Source organism: Eriocheir sinensis, chromosome 59 (assembly GCF_024679095.1).
Source record: "Eriocheir sinensis breed Jianghai 21 chromosome 59, ASM2467909v1, whole genome shotgun sequence".
In the NCBI taxonomy this organism is placed as follows: domain Eukaryota; kingdom Metazoa; phylum Arthropoda; class Malacostraca; order Decapoda; family Varunidae; genus Eriocheir; species Eriocheir sinensis.
Window position 1 is genome coordinate 5,637,214 of NC_066567.1, and position 17,574 is coordinate 5,654,787.

At 42.8% G+C, this 17,574-nt stretch overlaps 1 protein-coding gene and 1 long non-coding RNA gene across 4 annotated transcripts; one reads left to right on the forward strand and one right to left on the reverse strand.

Annotated features, from left to right (window-relative positions):
* Positions 1-2,829: 2,829 nt before the first annotated feature.
* LOC126985433 (galactokinase-like) lies at positions 2,830-13,870 on the reverse strand. Of its 3 annotated transcripts, none has more exons than XM_050840301.1 (9): positions 13,774-13,870; positions 10,828-11,018; positions 9,941-10,130; positions 8,657-8,786; positions 7,892-8,017; positions 7,454-7,635; positions 6,740-6,890; positions 6,401-6,521; positions 2,830-4,402 (listed from the first exon to the last, which is right to left on the reverse strand). In XM_050840301.1, the coding sequence occupies exons 1-9, from the start codon at positions 13,853-13,855 to the stop codon at positions 4,289-4,291; spliced, it is 1,287 nt and encodes a 428-aa protein (XP_050696258.1). In that variant the 5' UTR covers positions 13,856-13,870; the 3' UTR covers positions 2,830-4,288. The 3 variants fall into 3 exon arrangements, with proteins under 3 accessions (XP_050696258.1, XP_050696260.1, XP_050696259.1); XM_050840303.1 differs by lacking the exon at positions 13,774-13,870 and adding an exon at positions 13,201-13,335; XM_050840302.1 differs by lacking the exon at positions 13,774-13,870 and adding an exon at positions 12,970-13,167.
* LOC126985436 (uncharacterized) lies at positions 8,721-9,802 on the forward strand. Its single transcript, XR_007738714.1, has 2 exons — positions 8,721-8,850; positions 9,531-9,802. It is a non-coding gene; the product is annotated as an uncharacterized LOC126985436 (long non-coding RNA).
* Positions 13,871-17,574: the final 3,704 nt, after the last annotated feature.

Here is a 17,574-nt window from a genome sequence, read left to right on the forward strand (position 1 = left end):
TCTCTCTTATCTCCCCTACACGTTATCTCATCTCTCTCTCTCTCTCTCTCTCTCTCTCTCTCTCTCTCTCTCTCTCTCTCTCTCTCTCTCTCTCTCTCTCTCTCTCTCTCTCTCTCTCTCTCTCTCTCTCTCTCTCTCTCTCTCTCTCTCTCTCTCTCTCTCTCTCTCTTTCCCTCTCCTGTTCTCCTTATCTTCCCTGTTACGTAATTTTCCCTCTTTTAATTAAGTGATCTATCATTTTACCTGCATAGAACCACCTTTGTTTTCATCTGTAATTATATTTTGCCTGTCTGTCAGTGTCTGTATGCCTCTATGTCTGTTATTTTATATCTGTTTATCTATTTTTCTGTTTATTTCTCTACGTTTCTTTGTTTATCTCTTTATGTTTGTCTGTGTACGTCTATACCTTTATGTTTATTTCAATGTCTACCTTTGTTTTCATTTATTTATTATGTCTATTTTCATATCCATGTCTGTGTATTTATGTTTCTTTTTATCTACCTATATCGCTATCGGCTTATCTTTGTCTACCTGTATTTTTATTTGTTCACCTTTTGAATATCTAATTATTCAAGCATCTATCCAATCTGTCTATCTGTTTGTCTATCTATCTACGAGTCTATCTTCCTACCTGTACCCAGCACGCCCACCTCTCATCCTCATTAATTAACCATACCTATCTCCTCCTACCTGTCCTTGCTCTCCTCCCACCCCGAGAAAGCATCGTGGTCGTGTCGGTGAAAATAATGAGCCGTTTTGTCAGACGCCTCCACCCCTCACATCAACTACTTCCAAGGGCCGAAAAGAAGACCAGTCGGGTTCTAATAAGTGTTTTTTTTTAGGTTCATGGTACGGTAGAAGGGTCAAACTACCACCAGGATCATAAAACTACCCCTGGAAATGCCCAAAACTACTACGAAAGCCTAATAAACAGTAAGCATTAAGTATTTCCAATAGCCGAAAAGATCAGTCGGGTTCTAATGAGTGCTATTGTAGGTTCATGGTACGGAAGAAGAGTCAGACTATCACCAGGGTCATTAAACTACCCCTGGAAATGCCCAAAACTCCTACGAAAATAAACAGTAAGCATTAAGTATTTCCAAAAGCCGAATGGGAGATCAGTCGGGTTCTAATGAGTGTTCTTTTAGGTTCACGGTACGGAAGAAGGGTAAAACTGCTGCCCGGGTCTTAAAACTACCCCTGAAAATGACCAAAACTCCTACGAAAGCCTTGTCGAATATGTGCACTTGGGCGACGAAATGTTTAAGAAAATGACCCTATGAACTCTTCCTGGTGATCCTCGTTGGTCAGTATTCAATCCACGGAGGGAGGAGGCGAGGCTCTTACCTGGCCATTAATTACTCACACCTGTTCATCTCCTGTTAAGCCTCCCCCCTCCCCCTCCCCTCCCTCCCCTCCAACCATCATCACCACCTGTTCGGCTACTTTCACTCCTCTTAATGCCCAGGTAGTAGTAGTAGTAGTAGTAGTAGTAGTAGTAGTAGTAGTAGTAGTAGTAGTAGTAGATTCATAGTTTATCCCGTCACCTTTCATCTCAAATCAACAAGTTTTTCTTTCTCCTTTTTTTCATATTTTTCTTTTTTTTTTTCTCTGCTAGTTTATCTTTTTTTTTCGTTTACTCTTTTCTTTTCTCTTATTCTCTTTCTCCTCTCATTTTTTTCTCGCTTCTTAGTATATCCTGTTTGTGTGTGTGTGTGTGTGTGTGTGTGTGTGTGTGTGTGTGTGTGTGTCATTTAACACGTATGAAGAAAGCGTTACCGACAATTATATCATTTTGTAGTGACCGGAAATGTTACGATACTCAACTGCATCATGTCTTAATTAAACGAGGCCTCCTGTACGCGTAGCTACTTGTCTGTATGTTAGTGATGGTGTCGATCTTATTTTCTGTATGTCTTTTCTTTCTGTCTGTTCCTATTTGTATCTTATTTTCTGCATGTCTTTCTCTCTGTCTCTATTTGTATCTCTTTGTCTGTCGCCTCTTTCTGTCTGTTCCTATTTGTATCTTATTTTCTGCATGTCTTTCTCTCTGTCTCTATTTGTATCTCTTTGTCTGTCTCCTCTTTCTGTCTGTTCCTATTTGAATGTCTCTTATCAATTTTCTTTCTTTGTCTTTCTTTATCTGCATTTTTTTGTCTGTCTTTATCTGTATCTCTTTGGTCTCTGTCTTTGTTATCGGTTTTTCTCTGTCTTTCATTTTTTTCTGTCTAATTATTGTCCATATGTCAATTTTTTTTTTTTTTTTTTTTTTTAACACTTTCTGGCACTGTTTTCGTGGATGTCAATTATTCCGCGTGCTTTGATGCCCACAACTGATATTTTTTCTTTAATTTATCAGTATTCTTTTTGGTATTTCATTTCATTTATTACTTTTTTGGAGGTGGAGGTAAGAGAGAGGTATATCAAAGTGCAAGGACAAATATCTCACAGGTTAATTATCTAGATTTTAAGTAGCTTATGTGATTAATTATTGTGTATTTTTGTTTTTTTGATGTTTGTATTCTCATTCCGGTAATCCTGTTATGTTTATTCTATCATGCCTTATCATATAACTCCAGTAATTTATGTTAATACTTCTGAGACGTGATGTAATTTGGTCAGCATTCATCCATCAAGCATGAGTGTGTGTGTGTGTGTGTGTGTGTGTGTGTGTGTGTGGCTTACCATATGACACACGTATTTATCTTTCATTTTCTCAATACACACACACACACACACACACACACACACACACACACACACACACGATGATGCTTGTTATGTTACTGACTCACATCACCAGCAAAGAGGGGAGATTGAAACCTTGAATTAACAGCTGCATTAGTGACTGAATATATTTGGAATGTTAAGAAGTGGATACATATAGGTGTTGAAGAGTTGCCTATAGGGTAGTTATACAAAATAGATCATAGAAATTTGTAAGTACCTATAAATGTTGACATGTGCATCTGTGTATATAAGATAAAACTTTGTATGCCAAGTTTTTTATGGTTGTACATTGTTTTGTAAATTAAACTCTAAGGAATGTTTGATAATTAACCCGGTAGCAGCGACAGGCCAAATTTGTGGCTTTACCATGTAACAGCGACAGGCCAAATTTTTGCCATGATAAAGACCCCTCAAAATAGATGATGCATAAACTGATCACAAATGCGTTAATATATATTATGAAATGGTTTGCGTGAGTGATGATTTTTCTCATTTTTCTCACTTAGAGGGGCCTTTAAGAAACATGATCCCCGCAGCTACTGGGTTAAAGTTCATATGAGGGAGAAAAACTGACAAAATGAGCTCTGGGGTAAAATTAAACATTGTCATAATAAAGTTCGATAATAATTTTTAGTTTTGACCATTAAATTTTCATACTTCAGCTCTTTTGGTTAGTAGTTTTCCCTCATAACTGTAAGTACATATAGGAAGGGGAAGTGTCATTATGAAGTTTGATTATAATTTTTAGTTTTGACCATTAAATTTCCATACTTCAGCTCTTTTGGTTAGTTGTTTTCCCTCATAACTGTAAGTACATATAAGAAGAGGAAGTGTCATTATGAAGTTTGATTATAATTTTTAGTTTTGACCATTAAATTTCCATACTTCAACTCTTTTGGTTAGTTGTTTTCCCTCATAACTGTAAGTACATATAGGAAGGGGAAGTGTGCCTTGGAGAACACAAACTATACTGACAAAACATACACTGTGCGCTTGGTCCCTCATAACCCAGACACAAACAAACAAACCCACACTCTGTACATGAGGCAGACAGCTTACATTATTTCCCCTTGCCTAATATCCTGGGAGCCAAACACCAAAGTTCTCAAGAAGCTCCACTGAAATTTCCCCTGAGAGCCCCCACAAGACTTATCAGAAACCCACAAAATGTCTCCCTTAATAAATTACCTTGAAAAATTCAAACTAAACTCAATGGAAATCTTTTTGAACCTCCACAGAAATTACAAAAACTCAACAAAAATTTTCCATGAGTGCCAAGAAAAAAAAAAAAAAAAAAAGAAAGAAACCCAAGAGATTTTCCCCTCAAAACTAGAGAAATATACCCTAGACACAGGATAATTTTTTTTGAGAGCCTCCTCAGTAACTTATAAAAACAAAAATACTTCCCTAAAACTGCCAATCACTCAAACCTCCAAAAGTGCTCACATGCCCCCAAAATAGCTCACTGACCTCCCTCAAAAAATGAAGTTCAAGCCCCACACAAATAGCCGCTAGATAACACAGAAATATTCGCCTTCAGCCCCATGCGAGTAGTCTTTTATAGCTTGTAGTGGTGGGCGCCCTCAGCCGGAGCACACACATAGAAGGTGGGTGAGCCGGAATAGAACTGCGTTGTGTGCATGATGAAGGCGTCCACACTCCCCACCTTCATCTGAAAACACAGCGACACACGGCTAGTAACACGGAAGATGAAATACTAATAAGTGAGGTAAAAGGGAATTGAATGTGTGAAAGGCTAGGATGATGGGATGTGCTTTGAGAGGAGTGTCATGTTTGGCATGAAATATCCTGAATTACCTGAGTGAATGTCATCTGTTTCCTAATGGCATGGTGACACAAACAAGCACTTTGACAGAAGACTTATAGAAGAGGTTAAATTTCTATCTATACCTCCGGTGCCCTGTTGTCTCACGGGAACTTCTTTCAAGGATGTGACCATGGCAGAAGTGTCTCTAACTTTTCCTGTTCTGGCACTCCTTCTCTGCACACTCAATCCCTCACCTACCAGCTCTCTCTAATACTCAGCCACTGTATTGCTCCATTCAACAAGTGGTCTCCTCCTGACACCCTCTCCCTCACTCCTGCCTTCATATACTGAGTGCTGAGTGCAGTGGCTAAGTGGTCAGCGTGCGGGCATGGTCAGCCTGTGGACCTAGGTTCAAGTCCACCAAAATACACTGATTTTTCAAGCTGTCACCGAGTGGCGGTAGATTACCCATGTGCTGCCCAGATCTTCAATCAACCCTAACTTCAGCGACTTCGGTCAAGAGGAGCACCGGGGGGCAGCATGGGCCAAGCAAGAGTCATATCACAGCAGCCACTCTAAATGAAATTTGCCTGTGCCACTAACAGGCCGGGGCCATCCAAGAGGCCCCTCAAGAGAGCCTACCGGCACTACAGGCAGCACCTACAAAATATAAGAAATTATGAAAATAAAATGAAGCTCTAACACCTGACACCCAGTGGCAGAGGAGTGCTTGGTGACAGGAGACTGAAAGCAATAAGGGTGAGTGAGTTCTTGTAAGACAATCCTGAAGCAACTCATGTATTGGTCAGGCCTCAGCGCTCATATTGCCGGCTCCCATTAATGACCACCCCATTAATGACCAAACATGTCTAATAGCTGAGGCAACAACAATGACTGGGCAAACATATAATGCTGGTCACACCCCGACAGCAGGCAGCATAAGATGGGTGATAATAACCCAAGAGGAGTGTGACATTAAGGAAACTGTCCCCTCGTTCCTACCTGTCTTGTACCACACCCTCACTGCCAAGCATGCAAAAGGGAAATTGATAAAGAACAGACAGACAGAAAAAAATAACAGAATAACTAACCAGTGGAATGCTTCACCAGACAGTCATTTTTATCAAAAGTACCGAGCACATGTTTAGTAGTTTGAAGATCAGATTTATTAAAGTATGGAAGTGCTTGCCTGACTTTATTCTGTGTAAATGCAAATGGGTGAAAACAAATAAATAATGCAAGAATAAGAACAATCTCAATTTGTGTATAGTAATATAATGGAGGATATTTCTACTTGATCTACTCAAGAGAATATTTTTTTACCCAGCCACCTGTCTGGGAATCCAACCCGGGCTCCTGAGATGCAAAGTGGACACTCTAGCACTGAGCCAAAGGATACCTCACAACATAATGCCTTTGGAGCCTTTATCTGCATCTCAGGCCATCACAATCACACTTTTACTGTACTGGAAGCAGCTTAACCCTATTCGATCCAAGGGGGGACAAATCTGGCCTCCCCTCAGCCACTTTAATCAAAACGATACACTTTTTCTTTTCTTTGTACTTTCCACTAGCTTCTTTTCACTCATTATTCATTATTGTTTTACACTATTGATTCGGTACCAGTACTTAGTGTCCATGAGCGTTATCATTGTTCAGATAAATGAGTACGATGCTAGGTGTTACGAGCGTGAAAATTTGGAAACGTCGGATCGGATAAGGTTAAGAGCAAAAATAAACAAAAAACAGGAAATCTCACTAAGTTCTGTTCCTGTAAAAAGAAGAAAGTTTGAGGGGCTAAAAGAGAGGGTCAGTTTTGCTTGGAGAGGTGTTTTGATACTCCAAACACAAGAAGATAAACACAAGGAAGGGAACAGAGAGGCAGGCAGCGGGTCCACTCACCAGGCTCACAGTGCATCCGCCAAAGCCTCCGCCAGTCATCCGGGAGCCAAACACGCCCTCCACATCCAGCGCCGCCTCCACCAGCTCGTCCAACTCGGGGCAGGACACCTCGTAGTCATCCCTGTGGAGAGGCAAACTTATCTCCCTGCAAATTTTCTCCCTTCTTCTTTCTGTTTAACATCTTTATCTTCTGCTGTGTGGCATCAGGAAGAGCATCCAATCTTAAACCCTAAGCCAGAACCCCAAAACAGCAACCCTTACGGACAAGGCAAAGGTGATGATTCAGTAAGATTCAATTTCTACTCTCCCGCTGTCCCTCCCCCGTGTGTGTTGGCTTACCTGAGGGAGTGGTGGGAGGCCGTCATCATCTTCCCGAAGGTGGTGTAGTCGCCCTGCCTCAGCACCTCCACCGCCTCCTCCGTCCGGGTGATCTCGGATATCGCGTGTCTTGCCCGCCGGTACACCTCCTCGCTCAGGGAATCCTTGTGCGCTGAAGGGAAAGGAACAAGTGTAGGCTATTTATATTTAGTGTCTATATCAGGAATAAAAAACTAAGAAAACTGTGCCAAAATGTAAAAAAATAAAGATCAACAAATTAAAATCTAATAACCATACCATGTTTTGGCAACATTTTTTTTTTCATTTCCAGATTACAGATTTTTTTTTTTCCGATGCATTTTTTTCCGATTTCAGTACTGCTAGGAATGGTGAATTGGCCAAGTGGTCAGTGTATAGGCATGGTGATCTGAAGGCCTATGTTCAAGCCAAAGCACCACAAGCTTATAATTTTCAACCATCGATGAGTGCTAAAATATGCTGTCCTGATGACCACCTATCAAACTGGACTTCAGCAAAACTCTCCTAAGAAGATAGAGAAAAGGTCCGAGGGGGCAGCATGAGATAAGAAGGAATGGCATCACTAAAAATAGTTGCATGCACTACAATTGGGCTGGGGCCAACCAACAGGTCCCATCAAGAAAGACTACCGGTACTATGGGCCACATGGGGGGGGGAAAAAAAAACCAAAAAAAAACACCCTCTGCAAAATCCCACCTTCCAAGTCCTTCAGAGTGGCGTCCCTGAGGCTCTTCTTGCCCAGGGTGGCGGCGGCCTCAGCACACTGCTTGCGCCGCGTGGGGTACTCGGTGCCGGAGAGGGTGTGCCGCACGTTGCTGTTGGTGATGACGAGGGTGATGTCTGGGTTGTCCAGCGGCACCAGTGTGGACTCGAGTGACCTGCCGATGGTGGGGAGGGTCAGGGAGAAGAAAAAAGGTCACAGAAAGGTTAAAGCAGGCAAAGAGAAAGTGTAAGCCAGAGACATTAATGAGGATATCAAAGACCTTGGGTTGTCGGTACCTCTTCGGCCTGACACTAAAGTCTGCCTCATGTCTTGGGGGCCCAGGTTTGATTCCCAGGCAGGTTGTTGGGTAAAAAATGTATTCCCAAGTCGATCAATTTTTCATGTGCCTGTACGCCCCACCGCTGACCCACCTGCAGTCAATGAGGAGAGCGTTCCCTTTCTTGCCCATGGTTGAGATGAACTGGTCCATGATCCCACACGGCATGTTGGCAAAGTCGTGCTCAGCTTTCTGGCATGCGAGAGCCTTCTCCTTCAAGCTGAGGAGCAGAAACAGAAAGTAAATACCACTAAAACTACAGAGGTAATATTGCAGGTGTATTGAGGGGATATAAGCCAATGACAGATGAACACAAAATAAAAGGCCAGGTTACATTGTGAAGCAAACATCACAGGGGGTTTTAATGGCCAAATTTCAGCCCATGATAAAAAAAACTCTTTTAGATCAGGCCTAAATTCTTATTCTGGATAACTAAAGCAAGACTCAAAACACATACATTTTCAAAACACCCATGACAATTTTTTTCAGGCACAAGAGAAAAGGACAAGGACGCAGAGGCTCTGAAGGAATAATGAAGTATGTCATGGTGCCTCACGCTACAGATTTTCTTATGTGAATGTACTTTAAAACAAGGAGCTCCGACTGTGTATCTTTGCGTCCCTCTCTTACCACAACTGTTTTAATTATTCCTCAGACACAAAAAGATAAGACAAGAATGCAAGGGCACTGAAAGAAAGGTGCATCATGGTATCTCTTGCCACAACTGTTTATGGTATGTTCAGGTTATGGTATATTATTGCACCTCTCACCACAACCATTATAATTATCTTTCAGGCCCAAGAGAAGAGGATGAGAGTCTGAGGGCACTGCAGGAAAGGTGTCTGGTGGTGCCTCTCACCTGGCAGCGGGGGTGCCAGCGAGTGCCTCCAGGAAGGTGTACGTGGCCACCTCCAAGGAGGCGCTGCTAGACAGGCCTCCCCCGAGTGGCACTGAGGTGGCCACTACTGCGTCGAAGCCACTAGTGCCTCCTGGTGGGGGGGTGGGGACTATGGTGTTAGTGGGCAGAGGAGGGACCAAGCAAACTATTCTACGGTGAGTGTTTTGTCTGTTTCTGTCTGCTTGTTTGTCTGCCTCTGTCTGTCTCAAATATTGTCAACTAATTCTACAGTGAGATTTTTTGTCTCCTTTTCTGTCAGTTTGTCTGTCTGCCTCAGGGATCAAGTTAACTAATGCTAGGGTGAGTTTTTTGTCTCTTTCTCTGACTGTCTTATTGTCTGTCTGTCTGTCTCCCTGTCTCTGCATGTTGTATTATTAGTCAAAATAACATACTAATATTTACATCTAGTGTTATTTTCAGAGCATTCACAACTGCATGGGTTTACTGCTAACAATATATTTACTTATTGGAGAAGGGTATATTCAGTAAGACTGTTGATTATGGTATTATAAAATAGTCTAGCAAGCATGATACTGGAGAACTTGAATTTGCCCTGGGTTGGTTAACAGATTAATACAAACACATACTTTAAACTACATCATGCCAGGGAGAGCAATATAATCAGACAACTGGAACACATTATTACTGTAGGAACTAACAAGGCAGCATATTCGTCACAGAGAAATTTGCTGGAGGGAGGAAACAGTTAGGGAAAAATATCAAACCAAAAGAGGACTCGGTACTTAAATAAATACCAGTACATAAATAAATTCACATTCACCGCGTGATGGACGACGCGGGTTCGAATCCTCACGCTACCACTCGGATTTTTCAGTCACCGCCGAGTGGCTTAAAACTACCCACATGCTGTCCTGAAGACCACCCATCAACCCGGACTCTAGAGGAAGCCGTCCAAGCGAATCAAGAACGAGTTCCGGGGGGCAGCATGAGCCAATGCAAGATGGCGCCACTATAAACGCTCGCCTGCGCCAGAACGGGCTGGGCCGACCATCAGGCCCCACCTGGAAGAAGCCTTGGGCTGACCATCAGGCCCCACCAGGAAGATGCCTACCGGCGCAATAGGCAACAACGTAAAAAAAAAATAAATAAATAAATAAATAAATAAATAAAAGTAGATAAGAAATAGGGTTAGCTACCATAAAACTGAACTAGTCATACACTGATACATGGTAAACAAAGCAAACAGGTGAAAATAATTACCTCCACAACACCTGAAATAATTACCTGGAAAATTTGCGACTACTCCTTTGATATAGTTGGCCCAGGAGGGAGAGCCAGGCTTGAGGGGGGCAGAGGAGGAGGGGGCCGCGAACTCCACCTGCAGGGGCTTGTCGGCTGCAGGGGAGGTGGTGGTGACCCTGCAGCGGCCTCCCTCCACCTGGCGCCCCACCACCACCGTCACCAGCGGGAGGGCCTGAAGGGGTGACACAAGGGGGGGGGTGGAGGGGGGAGTTATAGGCACTCTGACACAATAAGTCCCTGAAGCCTTGTCCCTGAGAGCAATTACCTTATTCTTCATGTTAACCCCTTGACTGTGGATTTCCTACAAGACATCACCAAGCTACAGGAATGGAACAAAAAGTGGCTGCTACAATTCACGGAAGAAAAATGTAGTCATGCTCCTTGGAGGGGGATATCCAGCATACCAACACCACATGGGAAACACTCCATTATCCACCACAGAGTCAGAGAAGGACCTGGGAGTATACTCTACCAGGCTACCAGTGAAAGCCAAATCCATGCCAATCACAGCGGACTGGTTAAGTGACTAGTATGAAGTAGTAACACACTCTGGTATTGTATGAATGTGGGCATCAGGGAGGAGCACATTAGCAAGTAAGCAAGGGGCGGGTATGTCAGACAACTTGCATGCCCCACAGGAATTATTACCAACACCAGGGAAAAAAATTACTTTGAAGAATTAAACCAAGGAATGAAAATGAACAACTGCCAAAATAAAAACTGATATACCTAAGCATTCATTATTTTGACATGTTAACTTTTAAGGTTGTGGTCAATTGTCAGGAGAGCTTTTTTCCTGATACGACCACTAGCTGGAATAGTGGACACCTGTGATGAACATAATCTAGGGTTGATAGATTTCAACTCACCATCGGAAACACAAACCCGTCGTTGTAATCCGTGTGTTCCCCAATGATGTTCACTCTGCCGGGGGCCACTGCTGCCACCTCCGCTGCCTCCCCATAGGTCTCCTGGAAGACCTCCTGGGCCTCCTCGACCAGGCTAGACACCTCGGGGACCTTGCACGCCATCCTTGGGGAGTCTTGGTGTGGTGGCTTGGCTGGGGAGAGTGAGTGTGTTATGGGGCTTGAAAAAGTGGGTGCAATGCTAGAGAATCACAAGGAGCTTCATCAGTGAGACAGCACTTTGGGATTAGAGATAAGAGATTAGGAGATAATTGATTCTGGAAGGTGGTTTGGATTAGGCAGAAGTATTAGTGAATTAACCTAGTAGCTGCAGGGATCATGTTTCTTAAAGGCCCCTCTAAGCAAGAAAAATGAGAAAAAATCATCACTCACGCAAACCATTTTACAATATATATCAACGAATTTGTGATCAGTTTATGCATCATCTATTTTTGGGGGTTTATATCATGGCAAAAACTTGGCCCGTCGCTGGTACACGTTAAAGCCACAAATTTGGCCTGTCGCTGCTACCAAGTTAAAGAAATGGCTTTGGTTAAGTGAGAAAGCAAGAGTGTGTGATGAAGTCTTAGATTGTAAGAAAGAAATAGGAAAGATGTTTTGATTGAATGACGGCAAAAGTGTGTGATGAAGTCTTGCAGTGACAGAATAACTGACTGTGGGAGCTGCTTTTGGTTCAGTTGAAATACAAGATTGAATGAAGGTTTTAAATAAATGATATACTGAACAGGAAAGCTTTACTGATTCTGTTGAAAGGTTAAGAGGTGAAGCAGCACGGGGACCCACCTTTCTAAGCCAGTTATCAATACACGCTATCAACAAAATGTTTCTCAAGCTACCTTATCTAGTAATTACATAATCCTATTCAAGTTACTTCACTGTAACCTAAGGAAATTTAACCTAATATGCCACAACTATCTATGGTAATTTGCTAACATAATGCACTGTAACCTAATTTATCCTAATCTACTCTTGCAACTATTTTATTGACCCAACCTATCATCATTTTCATGTAACTTTCTCTTAATTACACTCTTAAGTCTGCCATAACTTAAGGAAATTTCACCTAATATGCTACAACTTAATGCAATCTATGGTAAATTACTAACATAATGCACTCTAACCTAATTTAACATAATCTACCCCTTCAACTTTTTTATTAACCTAACCTATCATCAATTTAATAGGTAGGCTATAACTTTCTCTTAATTAAACTCTTAGTCTGCTGTAAACTAAGGAAATTTAACCTAATCTGCCACAACTTACATAAATCTAAGGCAACTTACTTCAATTTAACATAATGTACTCTAACCTAATCTAACTTAATCTACTCCCACAACTTTTTATTAACCTAGCCCATCATCTAATATAACTTTCTCTACTCTAACAGTCTAATTCAACTTTCTATAACATAATTCAACCTCTAGAATCCCCAGTCTTACCCCAAATCTGGTAATCATCTACTAGGGTTTAATTAATACGGGTATCAGGGGTCCACAGGTATAAGGACAGGTATGGGTCTCATTAGGCACCTCTGGGAATGGTCTAACAGGTGTGGGTCTCATTAGGCACCTCTGGGAACGGTCTCACAGGTGTTGGTCTCGTTAGGCACCTCTGGAAACGGTCTAACAGGTGTGGATTTCGTTAGGCACCTCTGGGAACGGTCTAACAGGTGTGGGTTTCGTTGGGCACCTCTGGGAAAAGTCTAACAGGTGTGGGTCTCGTTAGGCACCTCTAGAAACGGTCTAACAGGTGTGGGTTTCGTTGGGCACCTCTGGGAACAGTCTAACAGGTGTGGATTTCGTTGGGCACCTCTGGGAACGGTCTAACAGGTGTGGATTTCGTTGGCCACCTCTGGGAACGGTCTAACAGGTGTGGGTCTCGTTAGGCACCTCTGGGAACGGTCTAACAGGTGTGGGTTTCGTTAGGCACCTCTGGGAACGGTCTAACAGGTGTGGGTTTCGTTAGGCATCTCTGGGAACGGTCTAACAGGTGTGGGTTTCGTTAGGCACCTCTGGGAACGGTCTAACAGGTGTGGGTTTCGTTAGGCACCTCTGGAAAGGGTCTGAGGAGGCACATGGATCTTACCTGTACGCCAGACACACACGATAACCAGGTGGGCGGAGGGTGATTCTCTCTCCCTCTCTTCTTTTCTCTTTATCTACTTCCTCTCTCCTTCAGTGTCTTTCATCTTCCTTTTTTTCCTCCTTCCTCTCTCAATGTCTCCTCCTCCTCCCCATTTTTATTTTTACCTCCTTTTCTAACTTTATCCTTCCTCCTCCTCTCTCTATTGAGGTATTTATCCACCCTCCCACTCACCTGCCTCACTGGCCTCAGAACGAGTGAATAGTTATCACTCCAGCTGCCAGCATCCAGATACGGGTCGCCATGGCAACGCATCTCCTCCCAGCGGGGATGCTCGGGGGGAGGGAGAGAAGGGGCGGAGATAATGAATGAATGAATGGTAATAGTAGTAGTAGTAGTAGTCTGCAGACCTCAGGAAATGGTGGGACCTCGTCAATGAACACGGTCCTAAAATAGGGTACCGTCCCAACGCCACTAAGTCTGTGGTGATTGTAAAACCAGAGGCATACGATCGGGCCAAAACCGCATTCCAGGGCAGTAACGTGAAGCTGTCAGTTACTGGTGAAAGACACCTCGGGGCAGTCATTGGAACAGCTGAATATAGAATCGAATATGTGAAAACAGCTGTAAAGCGCTGGGAGTCCGAATTGCAGAGGCTGAGCGAGATCGCCAAAACGGAACCGCAAGCAGCCTACGCAGCATTTACGTACGGTGTCAAGCATAAATGGAACTACCTCATGAGGACAGTTCCTGATGCTGCTCCGTTACTAAAACCTCTGGAAGATGCTATCAGAAACATCTTCATACCGGCGATAGCAAATGGGAGATGCCCCAGCGACCAGGAGAGAAGGTTGCTGGAGTTGCCGCCAAGAATGGGTGGGCTCGGCATCACCAACCCGCAAAATCTGGCTGAGTCTGAATTCGAGAACTCACTCCGAATCACGGCCTTCTTGACCGGATATATTATCAACCAAAATGAAAGGGGAGAAGACAACCCTCAAGATATTAGGTTACTAAGGAATGAAATCTCCAAAAACAGAAGAAAAACAGAGACACTCTGAGTGACCTAATGAGAGAACTCCCAGAGGACACAAGGAGGACAGATACTGTACAGGAAGTGGGCGCTTCAAACTGGCTAACCACACTACCTATCAGGGCAAAAGGCTTCGACTTAAACAAAAAAGAATTCACTGATGCCTTTGCCCTCAGGTATGGCTGGCCAGTGGATGGGTTCCCAAACATGTGTAACTGTGGCTCACCCTTCAACCAAAACCATGCCATGACATGCAAGAGAGGAGGTTTCGTCTGCATGAGACATGATGAAGTGAGAGGCGTAACAGCTCAAATGCTGAAAGAAGTCTGTCACGACGTGACTGTGGAACCCATGCTGCTCCCTCTGCAAGGCGAACACCTCGCCAGACGCACCGCTAATGTTTCGAAAGAAGCACGAGTGGATGTTAGCGCCAGAGGGTTTTGGACTCGTGGACAAAGGGCATACTTTGACATAAGGATCTTTGATCCCATGGCCCATTGCCATAGAGACCTGACCCTTGATGCAGCCCACAGAAGAAACGAACAAGAGAAGAACAGAGCATATGAAGAAAGAATACAGAATGTGGACAGGGCTCCTTCACCCCATTAGTGTTCACGACGTCGGGAGGGATGGGACCAAGGGCGCAGAGCTTCTACGCAAGACTCGATCGCCGAAACACTCGCGGATAAGAAACAACAGCCAAGAAGCAGTGTGGTCGCCTGGATGAGATGCAGGCTGTCCTTCTCCCTCCTGAGGTCAGCCTTGGTCTGCCTGAGAGGAACCAGCTAGGTCACCTGCACCCAAAACCACCCACATTGCCGACCTGGACTTTGAGGCGACGGTGGTTGATAGTCGTATCAACCACAAGCTCTGTAAGCTTAAGGATAATATGTTTAGTAAGGTTTGTAATACTAAATAAAGATGGTTGTCGGCCATAGTCATTGGCGGGGTGGGGCCAATGAATTGCTTTGTGAAAGGATATGAGAAAAGATACCGCTCACAACGCAACTCTAATGGATAGAGGCCCGTAGTAGTAGTAGTAGTAGTATATAGTAGTATAATTAAGGGGTTAAAAGGTCCAGAATAGCAAGATATTACACTACTCCACTGTCTAATATTACCAAGGATTTAAGTAAATGGCCTAGAAATCAAGAAATGAATGTTAATTAACTTCCCTAGGTGTTCCTTTTCTAAGTCTGACAGTTTGAGTGTTGTCTTTTAATTATTATCCGTTACATAATGATCAACTATATAGACTGTCCAAACACTTTATTACATAGTCTTATAACAGTAGAAATATAAATAATCGTCTAGGAATTAATGGTGTCTTCCTTTGGTGTAGTACCCTTAATTTAAATCTGACAGTGGTAGTTCTTTTTAATTTTGTCTTCGGTTTCCGCTGCCTACCACAAGAAACTAAATGCAATGAATACAATAGGTGGATAATCATAGTTAGTATTTGGTAGGCTCGAGGGCTAATACAAAGGAGGAAAGGAGAGAAGAAAAGAAGGAAGAGATCGAGTGATAACAGCTATTCATTTATTTTTTAATTGTACCTAACTTTACATATTTATTTTAGAATTACTTTCCCAATACTTATGTCAGCTTAAAATTATAATACAGCCAAAGAAAGCACAGTTACATATATACAGGTAGGAAAGTGCAACATCCAGGCAATATCAGATAAGCTATACCAAGAAGTTATAGGAGCTATGAGATAAATACAAATGTTTCCTGTCAAATCTTATCTTTTCCTGTATTTTTTAACGGTTACTCTTAAATTGTTATTTCTTCTACTTCTTCTTCCATTTATTACGGAATTATTACGGCAAACAGCATCATCCTCCAGCTTTATAATAATTCTTACCTGTCTCATATAGTAAGAAACTTTCAAACCCTATATATTACTGCAACTATTCTACTATTATTATGCTTATTACTACTACTTAATTCTTCTTCTTCTTTTTTTTTTACGGTATTGTTTCGTTATACAGCATCTTCACACTTGACAATAATTAATAGCTGTCTCATATATAAGTAGTACCTATGCTTGGAGAGCCTGCAGTTGATTATTATGCACAAGCGGTCGAGGATAAAGGAGGCTGTGCATGAAGAGGAGCAGCATGAGGATTGCCACCTTGAGATAAAAATACGGAACATCTCATCTGTATTTTAAGGGACGGGTGGCAACCCTAAAATTTATGTAGCCTGCCCTGCCTTGACAACCGTTGCCTGGTGCTTGTGGTATGTGGAGGCAGGAGGAAGCTAGGGGGGTCGCGTACTTACATGTTTTTTTCAGGACGACCCTTGACAAACATAATTTTACGGCCTGGTTTTTTTAGATTGACCGAAAAGGGCCATCACTATAGGTATAAAATGCTGGATTTTATCTGCTTGTCCATTCAAACAGACAAATACAATACAAATGGCGTTCCGTATTGGTTCAAAACGGAACGCACCATTTCATTCTCCAATACGGAACGATTCTGTATTTTAAGGGACGGGTGGTCACCCTTATTATTATTATTTTATTACGGTACTGTCTGCTGCTGTTGCTGCTGCATGACGCATACAAAATTGGAGACCTGCCAAGGCCTGACCGACTTTCAGGCAGAGACCCGGCGATAAGGACCCGGCGCAAAGAAATTCTGAGAGGCATACGTGCGTTATATCACAAGAAGATCGTTACGTAATGGGAAAGTAGTTCAAGTAGTTCTAGGCAGAAGGAAATTGAGACACGGAAAAACCATCAAGCGGCCGACGTCATGAAATCAGTCAAGTTCTCGGCGCCGGAGAAGCCAGAGGCAGCATCTTTACCTGGCGCTCGTAACTCACCTGTACAACCTTATTACATTCTCCCAGGTGAGTAGAAATCAATATAGAGGAACTTTACACTATTTTCTTTCAATTATGCAACACAAGACATATAGAGGAAGGGAGGACAGGGAGAAACTGAGGGTTAAATAGGTGAAGTGAAGAAGTAGCATCGTTACCTGGCACATGTAAATCACCTGTCCAGCCTCATTACACGCTCCCAGGTGAGTAGAAGTGATAATACAGGAGCAATACACTATTTTCTTTTAATTATGCAGCACTAAACAAATAGGGTAAGGGAGAACAGGGAGAAATTGAGGTTTAAATAGGTTAAGATAAGCAGCATCCCTCTCAGACACACGTAATTAACTCACCTGTGCAGCCTTATTACACGCCCCCAGGTGAGTAGAAATGACAATAGAGGAGCAATACACTATTTTATTTTAATTATGCAGCACAAGACACATAGGGGAAGGGAGGACGGGGAGAAATTGAGGGTTAAATAGGTAAAGAGAGGGAGCAGCATCTCTCTCAGACACACGTAACTCACCTTTGCACATTTTCAGGTAATTTTGAGGTGATAGACGAACATAACACACCGTTTTCCTTTACTTATAAGACATTAGACTCATAGAGGGAAGAGGGACAGGGAGAAATTGAGGATTAAACAGGCAGAGAGAAGAATAAGGATCTCCCCGTCACACGTAAATCACCTATGCACGTTAATTACACACTCCCAGGTAAATTACAGGTGATAGGCA